Source organism: Fusarium solani (genome assembly GCF_023522795.1).
Source record: "Fusarium solani strain SB1 chromosome Unknown bctg00000004, whole genome shotgun sequence".
In the NCBI taxonomy this organism is placed as follows: Eukaryota; Fungi; Ascomycota; class Sordariomycetes; order Hypocreales; family Nectriaceae; genus Fusarium; species Fusarium solani.
In genome coordinates this window covers 3,252,755-3,273,227 of record NW_027072152.1, presented here as the reverse complement: position 1 = coordinate 3,273,227, position 20,473 = coordinate 3,252,755, and the positions used below count along the sequence as shown (strand labels likewise).

The 20,473-nt window shown below is 52.7% G+C and overlaps 11 protein-coding genes across 11 annotated transcripts; 5 read left to right on the top strand and 6 right to left on the bottom strand.

The window, feature by feature from the left end:
• Nucleotides 1-1,293: 1,293 nt before the first annotated feature.
• On the bottom strand, nucleotides 1,294-3,050 carry MRS44_008103 (uncharacterized protein; the record flags this gene model as incomplete). The annotated part of the gene is made up of 4 exons (XM_065620779.1): nucleotides 1,294-1,727; nucleotides 1,782-2,218; nucleotides 2,349-2,754; nucleotides 2,894-3,050. The coding sequence occupies 4 exons, from the start codon at nucleotides 3,048-3,050 to the stop codon at nucleotides 1,294-1,296; spliced, it is 1,434 nt and encodes a 477-aa protein (XP_065476851.1).
• A 1,523-nt stretch (nucleotides 3,051-4,573) lies between these two features.
• MRS44_008102 (uncharacterized protein) lies at nucleotides 4,574-5,813 on the top strand (the record flags this gene model as incomplete). Its single annotated transcript, XM_046275912.2, has 3 exons — nucleotides 4,574-4,747; nucleotides 4,814-5,092; nucleotides 5,145-5,813. 3 exons carry the CDS (start codon nucleotides 4,574-4,576, stop codon nucleotides 5,811-5,813), a joined length of 1,122 nt encoding a protein of 373 aa, XP_046133874.1.
• Nucleotides 5,814-6,753: 940 nt separating this feature from the next.
• Nucleotides 6,754-7,954, bottom strand: MRS44_008101 (uncharacterized protein; the record flags this gene model as incomplete). Its single annotated transcript, XM_065620778.1, has 6 exons — nucleotides 6,754-7,368; nucleotides 7,425-7,540; nucleotides 7,594-7,652; nucleotides 7,709-7,731; nucleotides 7,782-7,852; nucleotides 7,915-7,954. 6 exons carry the CDS (start codon nucleotides 7,952-7,954, stop codon nucleotides 6,754-6,756), a joined length of 924 nt encoding a protein of 307 aa, XP_065476850.1.
• Nucleotides 7,955-8,646: 692 nt separating this feature from the next.
• MRS44_008100 (uncharacterized protein) lies at nucleotides 8,647-9,561 on the bottom strand (the record flags this gene model as incomplete). Its single annotated transcript, XM_046269120.2, has 1 exon — nucleotides 8,647-9,561. One exon carries the CDS (start codon nucleotides 9,559-9,561, stop codon nucleotides 8,647-8,649), a length of 915 nt encoding a protein of 304 aa, XP_046133876.2.
• A 611-nt stretch (nucleotides 9,562-10,172) lies between these two features.
• On the top strand, nucleotides 10,173-10,943 carry MRS44_008099 (uncharacterized protein; the record flags this gene model as incomplete). The annotated part of the gene is made up of 1 exon (XM_046269119.2): nucleotides 10,173-10,943. The coding sequence occupies one exon, from the start codon at nucleotides 10,173-10,175 to the stop codon at nucleotides 10,941-10,943; it is 771 nt and encodes a 256-aa protein (XP_046133877.1).
• Nucleotides 10,944-11,087: 144 nt separating this feature from the next.
• Nucleotides 11,088-11,799, bottom strand: MRS44_008098 (uncharacterized protein; the record flags this gene model as incomplete). The annotated part of the gene is made up of 2 exons (XM_046281048.1): nucleotides 11,088-11,699; nucleotides 11,758-11,799. 2 exons carry the CDS (start codon nucleotides 11,797-11,799, stop codon nucleotides 11,088-11,090), a joined length of 654 nt encoding a protein of 217 aa, XP_046133878.1.
• Nucleotides 11,800-12,299: 500 nt separating this feature from the next.
• Nucleotides 12,300-13,405, top strand: MRS44_008097 (uncharacterized protein; the record flags this gene model as incomplete). Its single annotated transcript, XM_065620777.1, has 4 exons — nucleotides 12,300-12,381; nucleotides 12,432-12,591; nucleotides 12,699-12,849; nucleotides 12,896-13,405. 4 exons carry the CDS (start codon nucleotides 12,300-12,302, stop codon nucleotides 13,403-13,405), a joined length of 903 nt encoding a protein of 300 aa, XP_065476849.1.
• A 426-nt stretch (nucleotides 13,406-13,831) lies between these two features.
• Nucleotides 13,832-14,388, bottom strand: MRS44_008096 (ribosomal protein P1; the record flags this gene model as incomplete). The annotated part of the gene is made up of 4 exons (XM_046270843.1): nucleotides 13,832-13,878; nucleotides 13,941-14,076; nucleotides 14,148-14,225; nucleotides 14,320-14,388. The coding sequence occupies 4 exons, from the start codon at nucleotides 14,386-14,388 to the stop codon at nucleotides 13,832-13,834; spliced, it is 330 nt and encodes a 109-aa protein (XP_046133880.1).
• An 834-nt stretch (nucleotides 14,389-15,222) lies between these two features.
• Nucleotides 15,223-16,822, top strand: MRS44_008095 (uncharacterized protein; the record flags this gene model as incomplete). Its single annotated transcript, XM_065620776.1, has 5 exons — nucleotides 15,223-15,439; nucleotides 15,493-15,896; nucleotides 15,943-16,140; nucleotides 16,212-16,559; nucleotides 16,610-16,822. The coding sequence occupies 5 exons, from the start codon at nucleotides 15,223-15,225 to the stop codon at nucleotides 16,820-16,822; spliced, it is 1,380 nt and encodes a 459-aa protein (XP_065476848.1).
• A 384-nt stretch (nucleotides 16,823-17,206) lies between these two features.
• Nucleotides 17,207-17,735, bottom strand: MRS44_008094 (uncharacterized protein; the record flags this gene model as incomplete). Its single annotated transcript, XM_046278482.2, has 3 exons — nucleotides 17,207-17,400; nucleotides 17,460-17,515; nucleotides 17,563-17,735. 3 exons carry the CDS (start codon nucleotides 17,733-17,735, stop codon nucleotides 17,207-17,209), a joined length of 423 nt encoding a protein of 140 aa, XP_046133882.2.
• Nucleotides 17,736-19,969: 2,234 nt separating this feature from the next.
• MRS44_008093 (uncharacterized protein) lies at nucleotides 19,970-20,347 on the top strand (the record flags this gene model as incomplete). The annotated part of the gene is made up of 1 exon (XM_046275914.2): nucleotides 19,970-20,347. One exon carries the CDS (start codon nucleotides 19,970-19,972, stop codon nucleotides 20,345-20,347), a length of 378 nt encoding a protein of 125 aa, XP_046133883.2.
• Nucleotides 20,348-20,473: the final 126 nt, after the last annotated feature.

The following is a 20,473-nucleotide window of genomic DNA, read 5'->3' as shown; positions in this document are numbered from 1 at the left end:
GTCATGCAGCTCCCTCGCTCCCTGACGAGCTGACTGTAATTGCTTTCGCCTGTGAGCAAGACCATGTGGGAGCCGACAATGATTCTAACCTTCTTGGGGACTGTGGCTGCAGTAACAGTCGGATTTCGTTTCTAGTCTGACTAGGGTGAGTGACACTGCCGGAAGAGGAATTACCATGGGAGGCTAGACAAAAATAACCGTCTGTTAAAAGCAGTCAACAGGCCTCATTTCTGTAAAGACTGCCTATAAATTCCCCGTCTGACCTTCATTCTCTAACCAACGCTACCTTGTCGTCATTGCCGATTTTCTTCCCGCGTTGTCAACAAAAAGTGAAAAGATCGAGAATGGGCGACATGATAGAACAAGACTTGATGGACATGGCCGTCCTGAAACACGTGAGCTATAGCCAAGGAGATGGCATCAGCATCTTCTCTGAATTCAACGGCACGCGTATTTACGTGTGCATCTTCCCAAGCAACGGCTCATCGACCGAAGATACCCGCCACCTGTAGCCGAAGGATCGTCCTCTTCAGGGCCACCTCATTGACATCTTTTCAGGGGATTGGATTTGCAGAGACTACGAAGAGGGTAAAAAACTTCAGGGAGAGGTCCTTGGCACAATCCTGAAGGTTGGCAAGCCTCTCTTCTCTCAGTTGACACCTTCTCAACAACCGCCGCGCCGCAGGCATCCGACTTTACATCAGCTCTTGCTCACCAAGATACTCTACTTTCGCCTAGAAGCTGATACAAACCCTGCCTCGCTTGTCCCGATCGAATACAGCGAAGGATATTGAGGAGACGTGCTCAATCCGGTCCTTGACCCAGCCTTTGACAAGGAGTTGGATATCTATGGACCCATTCCTTGGTACACCCCCGAGGATATCGTTGTTAAGAATGTGATTACGTAGTCTATCACGACTGTCGTTGCCGCCGTCTGCCTATCTAGAGACAGTTAGACAAGATGCAAGACAGGGAGTAAGATGTAGCCTAGTAAGTATCTCAAGAACGACTAGCGCCTGAAAACATTATTCCCTGCCTACCAAGCTAGCGCACTACAACTCATGGTTTTCGTATGAGTTGTGACTCTCGTTCCAAGGTAACTGGGTCGAAGGCCAGTCTCCGTAGCTCCAAGAGAGGGTACACACATCTATTGTACCATCTTGGGTCCATCATTTGGTTTCCCGGAAACCGTCTTCTATCCACAACGAGGGGTCGAGTTGAATACGCTGAGGCAACACCCTCCCACGCTTCAAGGACCTCAGGTGCCAGAGCATACTCTTCCCCACCGTTCATTCAGATTATAGTAGCTTGATCGTTAGACTGTGTATATCGGAAGAGGCACTCATACCCACGGGTGTCATGCCACACTTCTAGAATGCGCAGCCGTGGCAATGCCTTTGCTGCCGCAGAGGTTAGGGTCAGCATTTTAGCCACACAGCTCTGGGCGAATCTCCCGCCTTTGATGGAGAGCAGCTCAAGCTTGGCTTCTCCAGAACGGCCACTCATCTGGCCGAGTTGATCTAAAAACTCCGTGAGGTTCATAAGATCAGGAGGGCAGAACTCGGCCAATTGCAAAATCAATGGCGCTAAGGCTCGGGAGAGAGACTTGCGCAAGTCGATCTGATCGAAGGTTTCATGCATCCAAGGTGGCTTCCATCTTGACCACTGGCTGAAGGACAGCCTCTTGACGGTTTGAGGCAAGGTAGGTATCAAGAAGGCCCACAGATCTGCCACGATATGTCAGCGATGATCAATTCTCTGATCGGATGTGGGTATCATACCAGTATAAAAGGATATCTCCTGACCGTACGTGAGAGAAGCCCATCGTTCGAAACGAAACAACTCTAGGGCTACGAAGCTCTCATTGAAGAGCTTTGCAAGCGTGCCGAGTGCAACCCCCCTGAAAAACGACCGGCGGATAAGGAAAGCTTTGATAATAGGAGTTTCAGACAGTGTTGGTATTGGCTTTCGGCGGCCTTTCCGAGACAGCGGCGTCATCTCAAGAGGTGTGCCATGGAGCCTCACTAGAGCCGCCCTCATGTGACGATTGGAAAATGGTCTGGGCTCGGCAGACTTTATAGCGTGATATTCTCGAAATCTGGGAGACTGTTCCAGATCTTCCTCCAGCTGGAATGGATAGTCATGTGCCAGTTCAGGCTCGTAGGCATGGTGCTCAACATCGCTGGGTGAAAGGGCAGTAACTTCCAACGTAAGCCCTCTGTGCGTACGGTCCCAATATGAGAGAACCTTTAGTAGACGTGCCAGAGCAGAGGTAAAAAAGTCCGGTTGTTCCTGATTATGGATGGTTAGCGGCAGCGCATCCCGGTACGGACTCTGGAATATCTCACCGGTCAATCGTGGCTCTTTTCTCGGGCTTGTTGCAGGCCGGACAGGTGTATGGGGTGAGCTCGATTCGCAACGAGAGGTGTCTAATGTGGTTGAGCCTGATGGTGTTCTTTTCTCCAACAAACTCGCGAAACATCGGCAGATCCGGTGCCTTGAGGGACAGGCGACGAAATGTGTGCTCTTCGACCAAGTACTGCCAGTCCCTGCACACAGGACTCAGAGCGGATAGTCGACACGTCTGTTCGGAAGCCGCGTTTGTTCGCTTGGTGAGGTAATTGGATAAAATGTAATCCAGTATCATTAGTTGTATCTCCCGGGGCAGCGAGCGCCAGAACACTGGAGAGGAAGGGGCGTCCATGTTGCTGATGTTGGGTGAAAGAGATCCAAGTGTCGGCATCTTTTCAGAAGCTGAAATTTAACGGTTTTATAACGTTTGCCGATTCGTGTGACTGTTCTTGAAGTTGCCGTTGTTAAAATTAGACCGATAAGCTTCACGTCTGCATCACGATGTCAAATAAGAGAAATCACTGTAATCTTTTTATCGAACCTCCCTCCTTAATTGAACTCGATGGTTTTTCGGGCATATAGTCAATTTCTTCATCGTCCAAGATATCGAGGGTAAATCGATGCTTCAGGTTGAGCTTGTACAAGTGGTCGACCATCCTGATCGAAGATGTAGTTGTGTAATAAAGCACGGGTTTCATGGTTTTCTAAAAACATGCAGATATTGGGCTGTAATGGAATCGAGAAATCGAGTTGAATAGGCTACTATGCTATGAAATAGAGTTAGAAAGCACGAGAAACTATTTCCGCGACAATGATGATGAAAGGTCGAGGTTGAAAGATTGTTGGATATGGCTTGAGGCTCAACCTGATGGTGGGTGGTCTAGACTAAGCCTCTTGCCAAGAACTGGGCCAAGTGCTGGCCGTGCACGTCCCCACTCTTAAAAAAGCCATCTCACTCGCAAGCTGTTTGCCTCAAATGGTAAGCTGGCAATTGGATTGAAGCTCTTAAGAACGAGGTAGGTAGGCTCTTGAAGCTTCCAGTGTGATATGTGAAGAAGACGCCGTATTGGAAATCATGTTTCATGATCAATTGGTATTGACTTGGTCAGGCAATGGAGGGGCATTGGGAGATGCCTCGGCTGCGCCAGTTTACACCTAATACAGGGGTAGAATGAAGCCTATCTAATGTTGTGGCAAATCTATGAATTCTTGAAGCCTTGAGGTGAGGTCAACTTACATAATAAACATCATAAATACATGGGAGAACATGTACACTCTATTCTGGTCCCCTCTCATTGTTATGGTGAGGTCATCCTTAGAATTAGATAGTGTGCAGCGGGAACCAAGTGACGCTTCTGTCGTCCTCCTCTACTAGATACATCCATTCACATGAGATTCCAATTGAACAATGCAAGTAGAAGCAATCAGCACAGCTTCTTTGTAATAGCCCCTCCAGGAGTCCGCGTAAAGATAAAACCTCGTAGATCCACTCCGGTGATGCATGCTCTCGGCCAGTTTCTTCATTGACCTCTGTATTCGTATTCGTACGTCCTTGCAAGTTGATGCCTGGATGCCAATCATGGTAGAGGAATCAGCAAATCCCCTTGATGATGATCCAAACCCTAGCCAGTCTGCCACAGAAGCAGGATGTAAAAAATACATCCCCCGGCATCAAAACAAGGGATATTCCAACAAATACCGAAGAATCGTATGGTCCGCCAACTTAATCCCCGGAACTCGACGGCTCCGGATGGCACCACTCGCACCACCTGGCCCCGCGCCTCTCCGAAATCTTGGGGCAAAAGAGCCTCTGCTGCATCCAATGTTCATCAGCGCCTCGGGGGACCCTCTCAGCGCTGACACGCCGCGCAATCGGATCCTCCCATTGGACCCGGGCCCGCTGCTGAGCCCCCGCTTTCGAACCCCTCAAAAACGGTCCCCTGAATCTGGCAACTTGCTTAGGTTGAGATTTGCCCGCCAATTTTTGGCTGGCCCGCGCCTGCACCTGCGCCCCTAAATTTTCACCGCCTTCCACGTCGCCTTCCCGTCCCTTCCTGCCCCTTGTCACTCTACGCCGCAAAGGAGGAAATAAGAGGCAAAAGTCTCACATTCTTTTTAATTCTTGAACCTGCACTCTCTTGGTTCTCATCTCGTCTCTATCAATTGCTTTTTCGGGACAATCGTTTTTGAAAAATCGATAGAGTCGGACACTCCCGTCGCAATGACCGCGGCCAACTCCTCCACCGTGACATCCAGGGCCAAGGGCGATAGCCCAACCCCAGCTCCTGCGGGCGAGCACGACGACGCCGCCCAGAAGAACAACGACTTCTTCTGGACCTACACCGAGGAGCCTCATCGAACTCGTCGTCTCGCCATCATCAAGGCCCATCCCGAGGTTCGTCATTTCTCAATTGACCCCACCATCGCACAGCTCGGATGCTGACCTGTCCTCCGATAACAGATTACCAAGCTCTGCGGCCCCGAGCCTCTCACGAAATGGGTCGTCCTCGGCGTCGTCTCTCTTCAGGTCTTCCTCGCGTGGATGCTCCACGACACTCCTTTCTTCTCTTGGAAGTTCTGGGCTGTCGCCTACGTCTTCGGCGCAACCGCAAACCAGAACCTCTTCCTCGCCATCCACGAGATCTCGCATAACCTGGCTTTCAAGAGCCCCCGCGCCAATCGCTTGATCGCAATCTTCGCCAATCTCCCCATCGGTATTCCATACAGCGCCTCTTTCCGGGTATGTTGAGCTTCGACTTATTGGAGGACGAACCCGTGCTAATAGCTGCTAGCCCTACCACCTCACTCATCACAAGTCTCTCGGTGTCGATGGCCTCGACACTGATCTCCCGACCGCCTTCGAAGCATTCGTCCTCGACTCCATCCTCGGAAAGGCCTTCTTCTGCACCTTCCAGATCTTCTTCTACGCCCTCCGCCCGATGGCCGTCTACCGTGTGCCCCTAACCAAGGTCCACTACCTCAACATCGCTGTCCAGCTCACCTTTGACGCCCTCCTATACCGTTTCGCCTCGATCAACGCCATCCTCTACCTCCTCCTCTCCTCATTCCTCGCCGGCAGCCTTCACCCCCTGGCCGGCCACTTCATCGCGGAGCACTATGTCTACGAGACCGTCACCCCCTCGGCGCGGGATCCCGAGAACCGTATCCCCGTCCCCGAGACCTTCTCGTACTATGGACCTCTCAACTGGTTCACCTACAACGTCGGCCTCCACAACGAGCACCACGACTTCCCTGCTGTCCCCTGGACCCGTCTGCATGCCGTTCGCGACATTGCTCACGAGTTTTACGATGACCTGCCTCGACATGAGAGCTGGTGCTACGCCATCTGGCGCTTCATCTGGGATGAGAACGTCGGCATGACCTGTCGCGTCAAGCGCAAGAACGGCGGCCGCCTTGTTGGTGGTGGTGCCAACTGGAAGGAGTCTGAGATCCAGGCTTAAAAGTTGACGAGCTGGGAAATCAGCAAGTGATGGAGGATGAGATGTGGCAGTGAATGAAATTTTGATGTCTTTATTGAAATTATTCTGAATTGGCATCAGGGAAAAAGAGCCCATGTTTGTTCTGGGATCGACTTGCATTCGGCTGCGAGTTGACGCAATAGACGAAAAAGAGCATCATAGAGTGCAGTGTGGTTCTTTTGCGCAAGGCGTTCAAGGTTGAGAAATAAATGATTGGATGTTTTGAATAGGGCTCGATTCGGGGCCGTAGGCATGATTCATAGGTAGTTTTGAGTAAAATGAGTGATTGTATATACAAGCAAACGTATACAAGCAAGCGAGATGCCTTCAAGTTGAATTATGGTCCCTCTCATATCAGACGGATAAATGTACAAGTGGCCAAGAACAGATTCTTGATGGCAGCAGACTCGAGACAACAAAAATGACGCCCAGGTTATCAGAGAACGCGATTAACAAAGATAATAAGAAACCAAGAAAAAACATCAAGAGCCACACGAGAGAGGCTCAAGCTAGAGTGTACAGCAAAAAAAAAAAAAAGAACATCAACCGCGTCCTTGCAACGGAACACCTTTTTGTCCCCTCGACTGACCGACAATTGACCACCTGCTGCGGTATTCGTCCCTCTCGTTACCCAATCCAGACACCATCGCTCTTCTTCGTGGCTTCATCCTCCTCCTGTATGCACATTTGCTCTCCACGGTTGCTGTCGCGTGATGCCTGAGTTCCATGCGACTATGCCCCTTGTCATTCGTAGCAAGGCATGAGTCCTGTGGATCCAGCTCTGCCCTCCTCAGCGTATTAGAGCATGCCCTTGATCACCATGAGCCTCTCCTTAGACTAGGTTTTCGTAAAGCGTCGTCAGGTCTGTCTAGTAGCTTCCTCTAAAATATAAAGACCCTAGGCTAACCATCTTCACCTATTTCTAAAAGAAGAAGTAGGCGAGCAGGAAGCTGATCAGGCAGAGGATTGCCGCCATCTGCACCGGCACCCCTTCGACGGTCTGCTGGACTGCTTGGGCAGTCTGGAGCATGGGGCGCTTCTCATCTTCGCTCGAGGCCGGCTTGACGTTGCGCTGTCGGAGGCCAGTCTCCCTAAGTGACACGATCTGAGCCTCTGCCTGGGCGAGTTTGGCCTTGAGCTCCTCATAAGACACCTCCGCAGCCTCCTTGACGGCCGCTGTAGCCTGGGCGACTGTGCTCTTTGGCTCGGGGTCCTCCGCGGGCTGGGGCTTCTCGTCTTCCTCAGGGACATGTTCGGACTGGTAGGGTGGTGGAGCCGCGGCCGAGGGAGACTCCTCCTTAGCAACAGGGGAAGAATATGTGCGTGAGATATCGGGGGTGTCGGTGGCCTGATTGGATGCGTTGTCAGTCGCCAAATCCCACATATCGGAATTGTCATGACCTACACCGTTAGCAATGGCCTGCTTGTGAGGCGTAGCTACCGGGCGGTTGGCAGACTCGTCAAGCTCGGGGTTCGCCGCCAGCCAGTTGACCCGGATCTTGCGCTCCACGAGTTGACTCTTTTCCGTTGTTTCCAGCTAGATACTGCGGTTAGTTATCCGTCTGCAGTGGCTGGAAGCCGTTGGACCCATACCACGTTGGCGATACTAGCAAACTCCTTTTCGGCGGTGATGGGGGCGGACTGAACGAGGAACTTGTCACGGCATCGAGCATCCGGGGGAGGGTCCTGCTTCATAGCCTGGAGCAGAACTATGGAGTTTGTCAGTCAAGTGCTTGCATGACAGGCACGTGAGCAAGCTTACCGGCAACATCGAAGCTCTGACCGGCCTCGATGCGGCCTGCATTTGGTCGGACACAGTATCTATTCAGGAGTCGTCAGGTTTGCGATTCGAGGGGTTGGGGCGGGGGCAGGCGTACTGCTTGGGGGCGGTAGTCTTGACCTAGGAATGGGTCAGTAAAGTCGCAGCATCAGAGGCGCAATTTGAGTTACCTTGAAAGCGACGGGAGTCGAGCTCGGGTTCTTGATGGTGAGGGTCTGCGCAACCTCGGACGTGAAAGGACCTGGCATCCATGTCAATGTCAATCCCCGACGATCACGGTGTCGGGTGTCGCAGATGACGAACGTCTAAAGGAAAGCTCGAACGGCTCGATATCGACCGACATGGTGGCTCAGTTTCGTCTCGACGGACTTTGGTTGCTGTTGTTGGGGTGTCGCGAGATGCGCTTGAGGCCTCGATACGGCGGTAAGAGGAAACGTGGCAACCGGGCGGATGCGAGATGATGACTCGGAAAGCAGGCAGACGATGATTCAGAGACGAAGTTGATGAGCGTTGTCGTGACTAAGGCTGGGCTGTCGCGTGAAGGGGGCGGACGAAAATTGCAGACACAGATTAATATGGAGGTGAAGGAGAAAGGATGGGGATATGGCGTCTGATCGCTGCCACGACGTAATTGCTGCTTCTGAGCGCTTCCCTCTTCCAGAGCCACCTTGCCCTTTTCCCAGTTCAGTTGGTTGCTACAGGGTGGCGCACGGGCCAACAGGGACTTGGTCTGCAGTGGAACAGGAACTGCCAGTCCGTCGGTTCCTTGTCTTGGGGACCTTACCTTGGCCATCACGACATGTGTGCATTGATAAGCAGGCAAAGAGGTATTAACTGGGTATATTCTATGCTTCACGGACGACAAAAAGACAGCCGTGACTGTTTTGTCTTGTTCATTGTCAAGACTCCTACAAGACAATCATGGCATCTACTCCACATCACTGACCTTTGTCTCCCTATCTTTCACCATGGCACTCAACACCGGCCATGATTGATTCATGTTCATGCAGCGTGCCACTGAGCGTGGCCACAAGCTCACATGTCAACTACTTTGACCGCCAGCTCACTCTTTTGACCGCCCACCACGGCCGCGTTCACCAGCGTCGTCGTGTGCTCCGTGCCTCGTCTTGGCCAGATGCACTCGACCAATACCCAGAACGCCATCAGGGCCACCGCCAGCAGCCCGCCCTCTCCCGTCATGACGCAGTGGTACGCTCTGTCGGCGCCGCTATAGGTCATCTCCTCCAGCCCTGCTCCGGCGTGGATGTGTCCGAAGACTACAAGCCGGGGCCGTACGCGGCACACCTCCCTTAATAGTTGAGGGCATCCCTTGCCCCCGTTATCGAGGTGGCCCCTCGGCGGTCCATGGGTGAGGAGGATGTCTGTGTCCTCCGGCACGGCACCCGCCCAGACCTGGCGGATCGGGGGGTATTGAAAGGCCCAGGTCCCGCACAACTCCGTCAAAGGTGAGCCGTACACCTTGAGCCTGCGACCGTTTGCGAACCGCAACGTCGTAGATGAATTGTGCAAGTAGACAATGTCCCCCCAGTCTAGATCGCTGCGCGACGTGCCCTCGCCCTCGTAGATGCGATCGGGAAACTGCCTCACGTACTCTGCATCCAGCAGCTTGTCGTGGTTCCCGCCGATGACAACCTTGTACCGGTGCGGCATGGTGTTGAGCCAGTCCAACTGTTCCTGGAGCTCTTCAAAGCTTCCCCGGTTTGTCAGATCGCCGGCATGCAGGAGGACATCTCCGTCGGGGACCTCGGGCTGAGTGCAGTGTGTGTCTGACACGCAGACGATGCTGATGGGCGAAGAAGAGCCTGCTGCTGTTGCTGCATCCCCTGGCGTGCTAGTGTGCCGGCGGCGGCTCTGCAGCCAGAGTGCCAGCTGTGTCGACGGGTCGCGGCGGAATTTCTGCCATGGTGTAGGTCGATAGTGCGTCGCCATTTATTTATATCCAGTATCCGTCCATGTCTGATGATGGTGTAGTTGTCGGATTCTGGAGATGCCGACAAGACACGAGCGAGACACGGTCAGCAGTAGACCAGACTCAACGACCGTCTCGAGTCCTACCGAGACTAATAAATAAATTAAAATGATTCACGCGGGCAAGGCATCAGCACATTCCTAGACTAAAAAAAGCGTCCTCGTTCGTGAACAAGACTGAGCTAAGCGCCGTAGTCCTGCGCTTCGCTTTGTGTGGATAAGCAGCCCCAGCCCTGAACAGGCCGGCGCCATATGCAGGACAACCCTCGTATTCTGCCCACGCGAGGCGGTGCCACCCTTCAGCCAAGGCTTCCTCGCCCTTCAAGTCCTGTGCGGCTGAGCCCAGAACTTGCAGAACAACGGCCCTAGGGACAAAGGACATGCAACCACTTCGTAAATGCAGATCCATCTATTTAATACGAACCCGATCGCTCGGGTCAGGTGGGTTGAAGTAGACGCTTTTAGATGTCTATACGACCACCCACAACCCCATCCTTGTGTATTAATTACCCCGTCTTCGGCTCTATCTCACATCCCGTTCAATCACTGCTACCTGTTTAGCCTTCATCACCATGGGCTGCAGTCATTCCCAATATGAGCGCGAGATGGAGTCTCGTCCCGTCCGCCCCGTCACCATCTCCGACCCCATGGGTGGCCCCGTCATGATCCCTCCAACGTTTCGTGACGAGACGGGACGTCCCATCCAGTATGAGGCTTCGAGCCTGAGCCGGAAACAAATCATCCATGCTTTCGAGCACATGGCCGAGTACCTTGACGAGTGCGGTGTCGAAACAAACGTCGTCGTCGTTGGTGGTGCCGTCAACACAGTCTACCTCGGCTCAAGGGAATCAACACATGATGTCGACTTCTTCCTCGAGGATCCAGCCTCAAAAGAATACATGTCCCTCGACAACGCCGCCAAGTTTGCCAACCGCCAAGCCAAAGGACGCCTCGGCGAGGAGTGGTTCAACAACTCCACACAGCTCTTCATGGCGAGGGACGTCCAGACTTCCCTCGTATGGCAAGCCAAGCAACAAAATGCCGTCGTCTTCGAGAAGCGAGGGACCCAGGGCGGCTTGAAAGTCTATGCCGCCCCCTGGACATATGCCCTATGCAGCAAGCTCAACCGCCTCTGCGAAATCAACCCTCGATCATACGACATGGATGACGCTGTCGTCTATCTCAATCGGCATCTCATCCTCACCGGCGAGACCTATGTTAAGTCCCAGGAACTGCACGACTGGTGCCGGTGGTATAATCATGATGTGCGACGGGCGATTCTGAAGCAGCTGGACGAGAAGTACTTCCAGAGCTACGGCTATAGACCCATTGTCTGGAACTGAGCGAGGAGCGAACTCGACCTAATGAGAGTCAGTGTACGATATCACGAATGGATGATGCCGAAAAGATACCCTAGAATTAACCCTTATTACCTACCTGATTAATAATATTTACTTCCATTCCTGTCAAGTGCTATGTTGTAACTGTTACGCAAAGTGAACATGTGGATGCCACACAAGAATGTTTTTGTCTGCAAATTCCTTTGACGCTTCACCACAGTCGAAGCCTGCCAGAGGAACAAACTTTCGTTCATTGTTGTCCCAGTGAGGTATCACCAGCGTTTCCTCAGTTCGAGGCACCTTTTCTGTCCAGACAGGCACCCTCTCGAACTTGGGTTCCTGTGCTCTCCACTCGTCGAGCATGTCATGATTGAATATGGGAGGAGCTTCTCTCGGTAGTCCCATTTCTATCCTTCGATTGAAAGCTAGACAGAGAAGCGCTGGGATACAAGCCAGGCAGGCATATCTTTCCGGATCTGGATCGCAGGGATCTGGGATGTCAACTACAGCCCAGTCTTTGTGATACCAAAACGCCTCGATCTCATTGCGGATTTCGAGGTGTTGGTCGAGAATTAGATGCTCATATATCCGATATAAAGCAGAAATAGGAGAGTCATCGGCAGCATCTACCCGACGGTTGAGGAGGGGTAACTCATAGTGGGTTCGATGGGCGAGCAGTTCTCGGGGAGGTGGAGGACGGCCATCTGAAACTTCCAAAGCCGTCGACTGAGCTGCTTCAGAACTCTCTTGATCACCAGTCTATGAGACTTAGCCCAAGTTCCAGCTGTAGCACTGCATCGTGAGTGAGGGAACACACCAAACGACGTTTGATGGTCGTAAGCCAAGGAGGTAAAGTCATGGTGTGCGCGGGTGAAGAGACGAGGACATGGCCAAGAGACAAACCAGAACAGAAGAAAGAATCTATAAAGATTGAATAAAAGAGCGCATTCTATATATGTATGCAACAAATAATCTCGAGTCCAAGAACAAACAATCACGAGTTCGAACAAAGGAGCATGCTTAAAGCGTCGGGCGTTAGCCGTAGTAAACCCGGCGGGAGACAGGCACGTCACTGAGGCAGCGGCTGAATGACGTCTCTTGAGAGCTGTCAGCCCAAGCTCAAACTGGAACTAAGAACCACCACAACCATCGGATTCACTTTTGGTTGCCTACAGCCAGTTCAATTCGGCTCAGTGAGTATATGGGAGCATTCACTTGCCTTTTATTCACCAGAGGCAGCTTTGACTCAGCTTATTCAACCCCTTCCAATCATCCTCACCTCACATCATAGCCCCTCACCTCAGACGCTCAACCCCACCATCGACAAACTTACACCTTACACCACCACTCACCGCCAACATGCCTTCCGATCTCGACACCCTGCTCGACATGGGCTTTGACAAGGAGCGCGCCGAGCTCGCAGTTAAGAAGTCCGGCGGTCGTAGGTTGTTCCCATCTCATTTGTAAGCGCGCCAGCTGACCCTGTCTTAGTCCAAGGAGCTCTTCAGTGGCTCGAGGACAACCAGGACAAGCCCCTGGAGGAGATCAAGGCTGCTGCCTCTGACGACAAAGAGGATGATGAGGATGATGACACCGAGGCCAAGATCGCAGAGCTTGAGACGGGCAAGGCCAAGTCTCTGGTCTGCAATGAGTGCGGCAAGCGCTTCAGAAGCCATGATCTGGCAAGCTATCACGCGACCAAGACGCATGTCAACAATTTAGTCACTCTATCGGTTCACATAACTAATACAGCTTTAGTGAGCATACCGACTTCTCAGAGTCGACGGAGGAGATTGCCCCCTTGACCGAGGACCAGAAGAAGGCCAAGCTTGAGGAGCTCCGTGAGCGCCTCCAAGCCAAGAAGACCGCTCAGGCTATGCAGGACAAGGAGGAGCAGAAGCGCAACGAGGTATGTGTTCACATTTTAAGAGTGTAATATTTTCTAATTATCCTAGAAAATTCGTCAAAAGTCTACCAGGGAGACCCAGGAGGCCAAGGAGGAGCTCGCCCGCAAACAGCAGATCAAGGAAGCCGAGAAGAAGCGCCAGGAGAAGCTCGACGACATGGAAGCCAAGAAGCGCATCAAGGCCAAGATCGAAGCCGACAAGGCCGAGCGTCGCCGTAAGGCCGAGGAGGCCAAGGCTGCCCGCGAAGGACGAGCTCCCCAGGCCGAGGCCGTTGCTACTCCTGCCGGTGGTGCCGCTGCGGCCGCCGCGCCCAAGCCAAAGGCCAACCACAACGAGGCCCGTCTTCGGTTGCAAACCGGCGGGGGAAACATTACCAAGACACTCCCTGCTGAGACAACCCTGTTTGAGCTGGCACAGCAGATCGAGAGCGAGACTGGTAATGCCGTCACCAGCTTCACGACTACGTTCCCGAGACAGACCTTCCAGGGCGATGTCGACATGTCCAAGACCCTCAAGGAAGCGGGATTGGTTCCCTCTTCCGTGTTGATTGTGAAATAAATTCGAGTTTATGTGGGCGTAAATGAAGGTTGCATTGCGCGGCGTTGGTTGGGTATGACGGGCGAGAGGAAGCAAGATCGAGACTACGCAGAAAATATGCCAGTTAGGTAGAGGGCAGAAGAGGAGCACAGAGACTCCGTCCAATTCACACTTTCACCAGCACTTGTCACTTCGAGGGGCCCATGTTGAACTCAAACCACCCATGGCGGGACCTTTCTTTTTTCAGAGCCGTTGAATTGACCAATTCTCCCTCCGCGTAAACTCCGTTGAGCGCGTTCATCATAGATTCGTATGAAGGAAGCTACTCTGTCCAGGGCGCAGGATATAGTGCCCTCTCTCCATCCTGTATGATCGATCGATTGGAAACCCCGAAGCCATGCAGTCGAAGTGCGAAAAACAAGGAAACAGTCGTAGCGGCGTGACTTTTTAGTCGAAGAGACCGAAGCCCATGTCCTCGTCAGACTCCTCAGCCTCTGTAGTAGTTGTTAGCAATCCGCGACCTGGCACAAAGACGATTCGAGGGGTTGAAACGTACCCTCCTCCTTCTCCTCCTCAGCGGGAGCATCGGCGGCATCGCCACCAGCAGCGGCAGCACCGCCAGTGGCAGCGGCGGCACCACCACCGGAGCCGACGTTCACGAGGAGGTCCTTGACATCCTTGCCCTCAAGAGCCTATTCGCACAAAAATTCATTGGTTAGAAAATCCAATTCTCGATGACGGCGCAGTCGCGATCGGGTCGTACCTTGGCGAAGATGGAGGTCCAGATGGGCTCGACGTCCTCGACCTTGGCGGCCTTGATGAGGGTCTGGAGCTTGTCGGCCTGTGGTGTCGCGATGACGAGTTAGCCTTCACCCGCACACACAATTTCGAGGCCGCGGGGCATATCGAATTTTGACGGCGAGAGGGAAACGTACGGTGATCTCGACGCCGTCGTCGGCGAGGATCAGGGCCGCGTAGGACGAAGCGAGCTCGGCGTGAGACATTGTGAATGAGTTCTGTCGATGCAGGTGGGAGATTGGTGAGTCTGCACGAAGTCGAGTTCGATTGTGGTTTGAGGTCGAATATCACTAACCGGAGTGCTTACCACAGAAAATTACCCTGGTCGAAATTCTCGGGTTGGAGGGCTTCAAGACCTAAAGTGGAGGGCTCAATAGATTATCCGAGCTCCGTGCCTGCCTGTGCCTTCCGTGCCGGTGGGCAATTGGGCACTGGCTAACGAGCCAATCACGGCCTCTTGCAAGCGACCCGCTCTGCCTTGCGGCATGTACCCCACCTTGACTGGATCCAAACAGCGCCCCACCATTATCCATTATCGCAGGTTCGGGCTCAGTGCCGTAGTGCAGCGCATGGAGGGGGTCCTCCTGGCTGGGCCTCTTCTTTAAGTGACAACATCCCTGGCAAACAAGCGTGACATTCAGACTTTCGTACGTAAAAACGCTGCGATTGACTCCTCCAAGTAGTCGCCGACTCTTTTCGTCCTTCTCCCACTCTTTTCGTCCTTCTCCCAGCTTCCCGATCCCCCGAACTTCCGCCTCTAGGCCCTCGTTCCTCTCTTTGCTCGAAGCGAAGCGAAGCTACGCCGACCTAGCCCATCGCGACCTCCCCCACTGAGGCCCGACTCTGATCTTCCTATCTAAACCTGACCCCGCCGCCACTCTCATCGCCTTTCGTCACTCCACGGAAGCTCGGAGAACCGGCGCAAAACAAGAACAGCTCATCCAAGCTTGATATCGACGAATTTATTCAAGACTCGTCTCTCATTCCCAAGCAGCTTACGCTCGATACACCAAGCAAGCTTGAGCCCGACATCCGTCATCATGGACACGCCAGCAATCCCCTTGCCACGGGACCCCCGGGAGCGTGCCATCCTCGACAAACTGATCATGACCCGGGATCACTTGCTGCTCCTCAAGCAGGATCGAACGAACTACATCCGAACACAGGACGTCATGCCTCTGTTTGATCAAACTATGGACCAGGTTAAGGAACTGACCGTCGTCCGCGCTGAAACAGGCGACAGTGAAGAGAACAGACGTATGTGTCTTTGGTCTACGGTATATGCGATTAAGCTGACATTTCCGTCGCAGTGGACAAGGTCCTTGAGAGCTGCTTCCAATTGCTATCACTCTTTTATCTCACGATCGGACGAAACAACGAAGCGCCTGCGACTTACGCTTTGACCTCGACCATCAAGCGACTGCTCGATCACCTGGTTGAAGCCGATGTGTACTCCGCTAAGGACCTTGGTAGCATCAAGTCAACACTAGAGAACTTGTGCAACAGCATCCGCGATGCCGCACATGACGAATCTCCTGACAAGCGACACCCTCCCTACATGCTCACCCTGCTTAGCAACCGAATCAAGCTTTGCAACAGCACCCTCGAGAAGCTTCAAAAGAGACTAGAGCGAGTCCCCCAGTCCCTTTTGGAGACTCACGAGAAGCTTGTCTCTATCCTGCGGTCCATCTCTCTAGCAAACACCAAGTCCAAGGTAGGGAAGTCGTTGCATGTCTCAGAGCCAAGCTAACGGTGTGTAGTTCTCGAGTAACGAGGTTAAGAGGCTACGAAACCAGATCTTGGAGATTGGCGAGAACCACAACGGTGGCAAGTTCACAGCAGAGGATGGTTCTTCGGTGGAGGGTGGCGAGGAAGTTCGAGAGCTTTACAACCGTTGCCTCCGGTGGTCAGACCTCGTTCTTGAGCGGCAAGTTGAACTACGCCTCGTTGAGCAATACGTGTGCTAATTCTGAGAAGACAAGGAGAAGTCGCCGATCAATGGCGACCAATCTACACCGAGTTACTTCAGATTCGCAACAACCTCGAGAAGCTCTCCCTGACACAAGCATGGTCTCTGCGCGAGACAGACCTATACGACTTCCAACGACGGCTTGACAAGATTGACGAAAGCCGAGATGCTGGAAACTGGCTGGACGATCGGGGGCGTACCGCTGACCTCTGGACTCAGCGAACCCTGCTGTACTTGATCCGACGGTCATATGCGTACATCTACTCGTTCATGCTGGCGTCAGAGCCGGTATCGGAGGCGCTGCTACCCGTGTACAACCAGCTGCAGACGCTGAAGCGCTGTCTGATCGAGGTGAAGAAGAACGGAGGTGTTTCGTCTGTACGAGAGCTCTACCCGTACAGCATGAAGGTAAGTGTCGTGTTTCTGGTCGGCAACGCGTTGCATCTAACTCTAAGCAGCTCAACTCGCTCGACAACATGAAAGTGGACGGCAAGTTTGTGGTTAACGGCGACATCCCCGAGGGGCAAGGGAGCGTCAGTGAGCTCCTTGCTGAATGTTTCGATCTCAACTACGAACTCAGAGTTGCGGCGGAGGAAGCAGCAGAGAACGGCAACGGAAAGGCAGATGGACATGTTGAGGCCAGGGAAGTGGAGGAGAGCAAGGCCGAGTGAAAAGCGGCTAATGGGCTGTCTGGTGTATCGTGGCGTTTATTTCTACTTTAATTGGAACGTTCCAGGTCGGATGGATCTCGAGGTGTTTTGGTGGCTGCTTGGGCTTTCTTTGCTGAGCTTCTAATAGGACTTGATTATAGGGATATGGAACTGGGTAGGAACAGGGGCTTGGACAAGGATGGGGACAAGGAACGGACGGATCACTCGAAGATGGGGGCCTCCAGCAATGGGCGGATGGGAAAACGGAGACATCCTGGTAGTGAGCAATGCAGAATTCAGTTGTTTATGTTATACGTTTGTCCATTTCGTCACCAGACTGTGTGTCGAGGATTAAGGCTGTCTAAATGCAGCGCGGAAGGGGTAGATCTGGATCTATTCGGTGGGTTAGTAGAGGCACAATGTTTGTTTGCTGGGTGTTCTCGCCTTGTCCATGTCCCACACGCCAGAGGTAGCATAGATGTCCTTGCTCAACTGCTCGCGCACCTCTTCGACCGACTTGGCCACGCAGACGAGGGTGCTGCCCATGAAGTCGAGGCTGTCGGGGCTGTCATCCTTGGGGACACTGTTCAAAAGGGCACCTGCATGTAGTTAGCTTCTCTCGCTTCGTGGGCCGAGATACCTGAGTGTTCAAACATACCTCCCGTCTTCCAGCTTCCGTTCTCAACATTAGGCTGCATGTTGCTGAAATGGATACTACAGACATTAGTATACGTTAAAATTACAGCCAATTGAATGCTCACTGTCTAACTTCGAGCCTCTTCTCACGAACGCCAGGCTTGTCCGGGACGACGACCAGGAACTCGTACTTGCCGGGGGGCACCGAGACGGACTGCATTGTGCGAATAGTAGTAAGACGAGGGGTGACTCTAAATCGAGAAAGGGAAGCTGGCGAGACTCGAAGACGCGATGCCATTGGGAAAGGTTTAGTTCAAGACGTTGGCAAGGTAGGTTTATATCATTGAGGTTTCTTAGAGGTAGGTACTGTAACTGCGGGGGTGACGATCCGAGGTGGGGTACAAAGGCGCGTCGAGTACGCCTTTCGAATCGACATGAGCTCTCCACCGAGGATGTGAGGAGGTTGACGATGCTGATGGGCCGGTTTGCGGCGGTATAGTGGAAAGGTGTTCTTGACAGGCGTGGTATACTATAATTTAGCTGGCGAACTGTAACTGTAGCCAACATGTTGGATATTATGATGTCATGTCATGATAGGTTCATAGGAAGCCAGTGCAGTTGAATGCACCTTTGTCGATTATATACGTTCAAATATGATTATAGTGAAAAGTTTATTTAATTGCGGATTTATCAATATTGTGTTGTTGCGTTGGCTTTGACGAGTCTATGAATCCATGGGCACAATTGAGATCATCCAGCTCCAGGGTATGCGCTGTAAAGGGAACAAATTATGATGACTCGCGAGGTCAGTATGAAGATTAACGTCCCAAAAGTTGCATGTTAAACGATATAACTAACATTCTCTGTTTAATTCGCATCATATATGACCAAGGTGACGAATTGCCGCTGGCAATGCTATAGTATCAGCCAAGATGGAGGTGTTGGACGAAAGACCGTACGAGTTGATCAGCTGAGAGCTATGCTCCCACTACAGATGTGAAGAAGGCGACCGAACCATCTCTTCTACACGATGTAAAAAAATAAAAATAAAAATAAAAAAAGATAAAACCCATGGTCATCGAGAATAGCAGACGACCTGGATTTTATTCCTTGGAAAAGGCCATGACGCTGCTTACCAAAAAAACCTCAAGCTCATGACAAACTCTTGGGAGCTTGTTGGTCCCCGACTTCGGCTACAAAGCTTCAAAGAGCTCCCCCTCAATTGCCCGGGTATCACAAACGGGGTCTCATGGCCGTTTGTGTCCTCGTGCGAGATTGAGTCACATTGGAAAACCTGGTAGAGTAGATCGGCGACACAGATTTCCGACCTGTGACGACAGTTGCCATCCTCAAGGGGAAATACGTCCTGGGTCAAATGATGTGTCTCCATTCCAGGGTAGCTGTTTTCAGCTCCGAGGCAAGCAAGTCATCCCGCAACCCGGAGACCCCGGGAAGAAGGGCTATGCAACGACACCCCGAGCTCACTCCGTCTTTCTCCTCGGGGGGAGCATAGGCCAGCCGGATATAACGTCACCGCCCATCACACGCCGCCGTCCGGCCCAAGCGTTTATAGAGAAATTCCTGCGTCGGGTATCGTATGTCATCATGCTATCTATGGGGGACCAGAGGGGAGGGGATATGCTGGCGATGGGTTAGGGTCGGTTGCCACGTTGGCCCCGGACGATGGTGCCATAGATTCGCGTAGATGCGAGAGACAGAGTGTCCTCTATGCAAGATGAAGAAGGATTTTTTGAACATTTTTCTTTCTGAGAAGTTCGTTGTTTTGCAGTGTCTGCAGTACGGGCGAGCGCCGGAGCATACGGAGATGGAACCCGGCGTCTCTCCGCTCCAGCTCCGAAAAAGGACCATCAAAGCTCGGCGTTGCCTCTCCGCCCACCCCCCATGTCGTCAAGGCCCACGGGATCGATGGTCTCGAGAACGTAAGAAAAAGAGGTCATCGGCCGGGCCGGAACATTCAGACAAGGGGAAAGATTTCTCACAGAGATGGGAGAAAACTACAGAGACAATAGACAGAGAGACAGTCAATCCCGGCAAGGTCCCTTGCCTCATGGCACACCCCGTCACACCACCCGTGACTAGCTTAGAAAACGCGCAACTTTTGGGACCGGGGTTTGGTTGGTTTTCCCGCATTGGATCTGAGCTTTTACCCCGTTCTACCTTGTTCGGGAGGGAGCTGTAGATGCGGCGAGAGGCGGCGAGAAACATGGCGGCCTTGCCTTGGGAGAAAAAAACAAGGTCAGCTGAGCCCCGGTGGTTGGCAATTGGATCGTGCCAGGGTAGCTTGGGTTCAATGATATAATAATGTCTTGCTTCGCACCTCGATAGCTTCCCTTTTGTCTCTTCACTCTTCATCACATTTCATACAATAGCTACATCATAGCAAGCAAACATCATATCCATTGGATACTAAACACTTATACACCTACAAACAACCATCTACCTATGCCCTACATTCTACCTGAGACGACGCTGGACACCATCTACCTGCCCCCCTCCCAGAAGAACCACATCATGGCTCCCTCCGTCTTCGTTCTCCTTCATCGGGACACTTCGTCCACCGTCTCCATCGTCTCCGTCTTCCTCGACCTCCAAGACGCCAACGCCGCCTGCCTGCACAGCGCCCAGGAGGCCGGCGTCGAGGTCAAGCCTGCCGCCGACTCTGAGAAGAAGGAGTCCGAGAAGCCCTCCCTTAACAAGGAGCCCCTCCGCTGGGAGGCCCCGGACGGCACCTCTTCGTGGGTTGAGCGTCACACCGTAACCCCCCGCAAGAATCTCGGCCCCAGCGCCGCCGAGCGACCCAGCGGTCTCAAGAGGAACGACAGCCGCCTGTACATCAACGACGAAGATGATGTAATTGAGCTTGCCGACGACGACGGCCACTACGACTAAAAGGTCTTCAACAAAAACGACAGGGTTTTGGATTTTAGACGAGATGCAAGTAATGCGGAGTTAATCTACGAGATCTGCAAAGAAGCAAAAAAGCAGAGGGCGGGGTTGGGTTTTCCCACAGGGGAG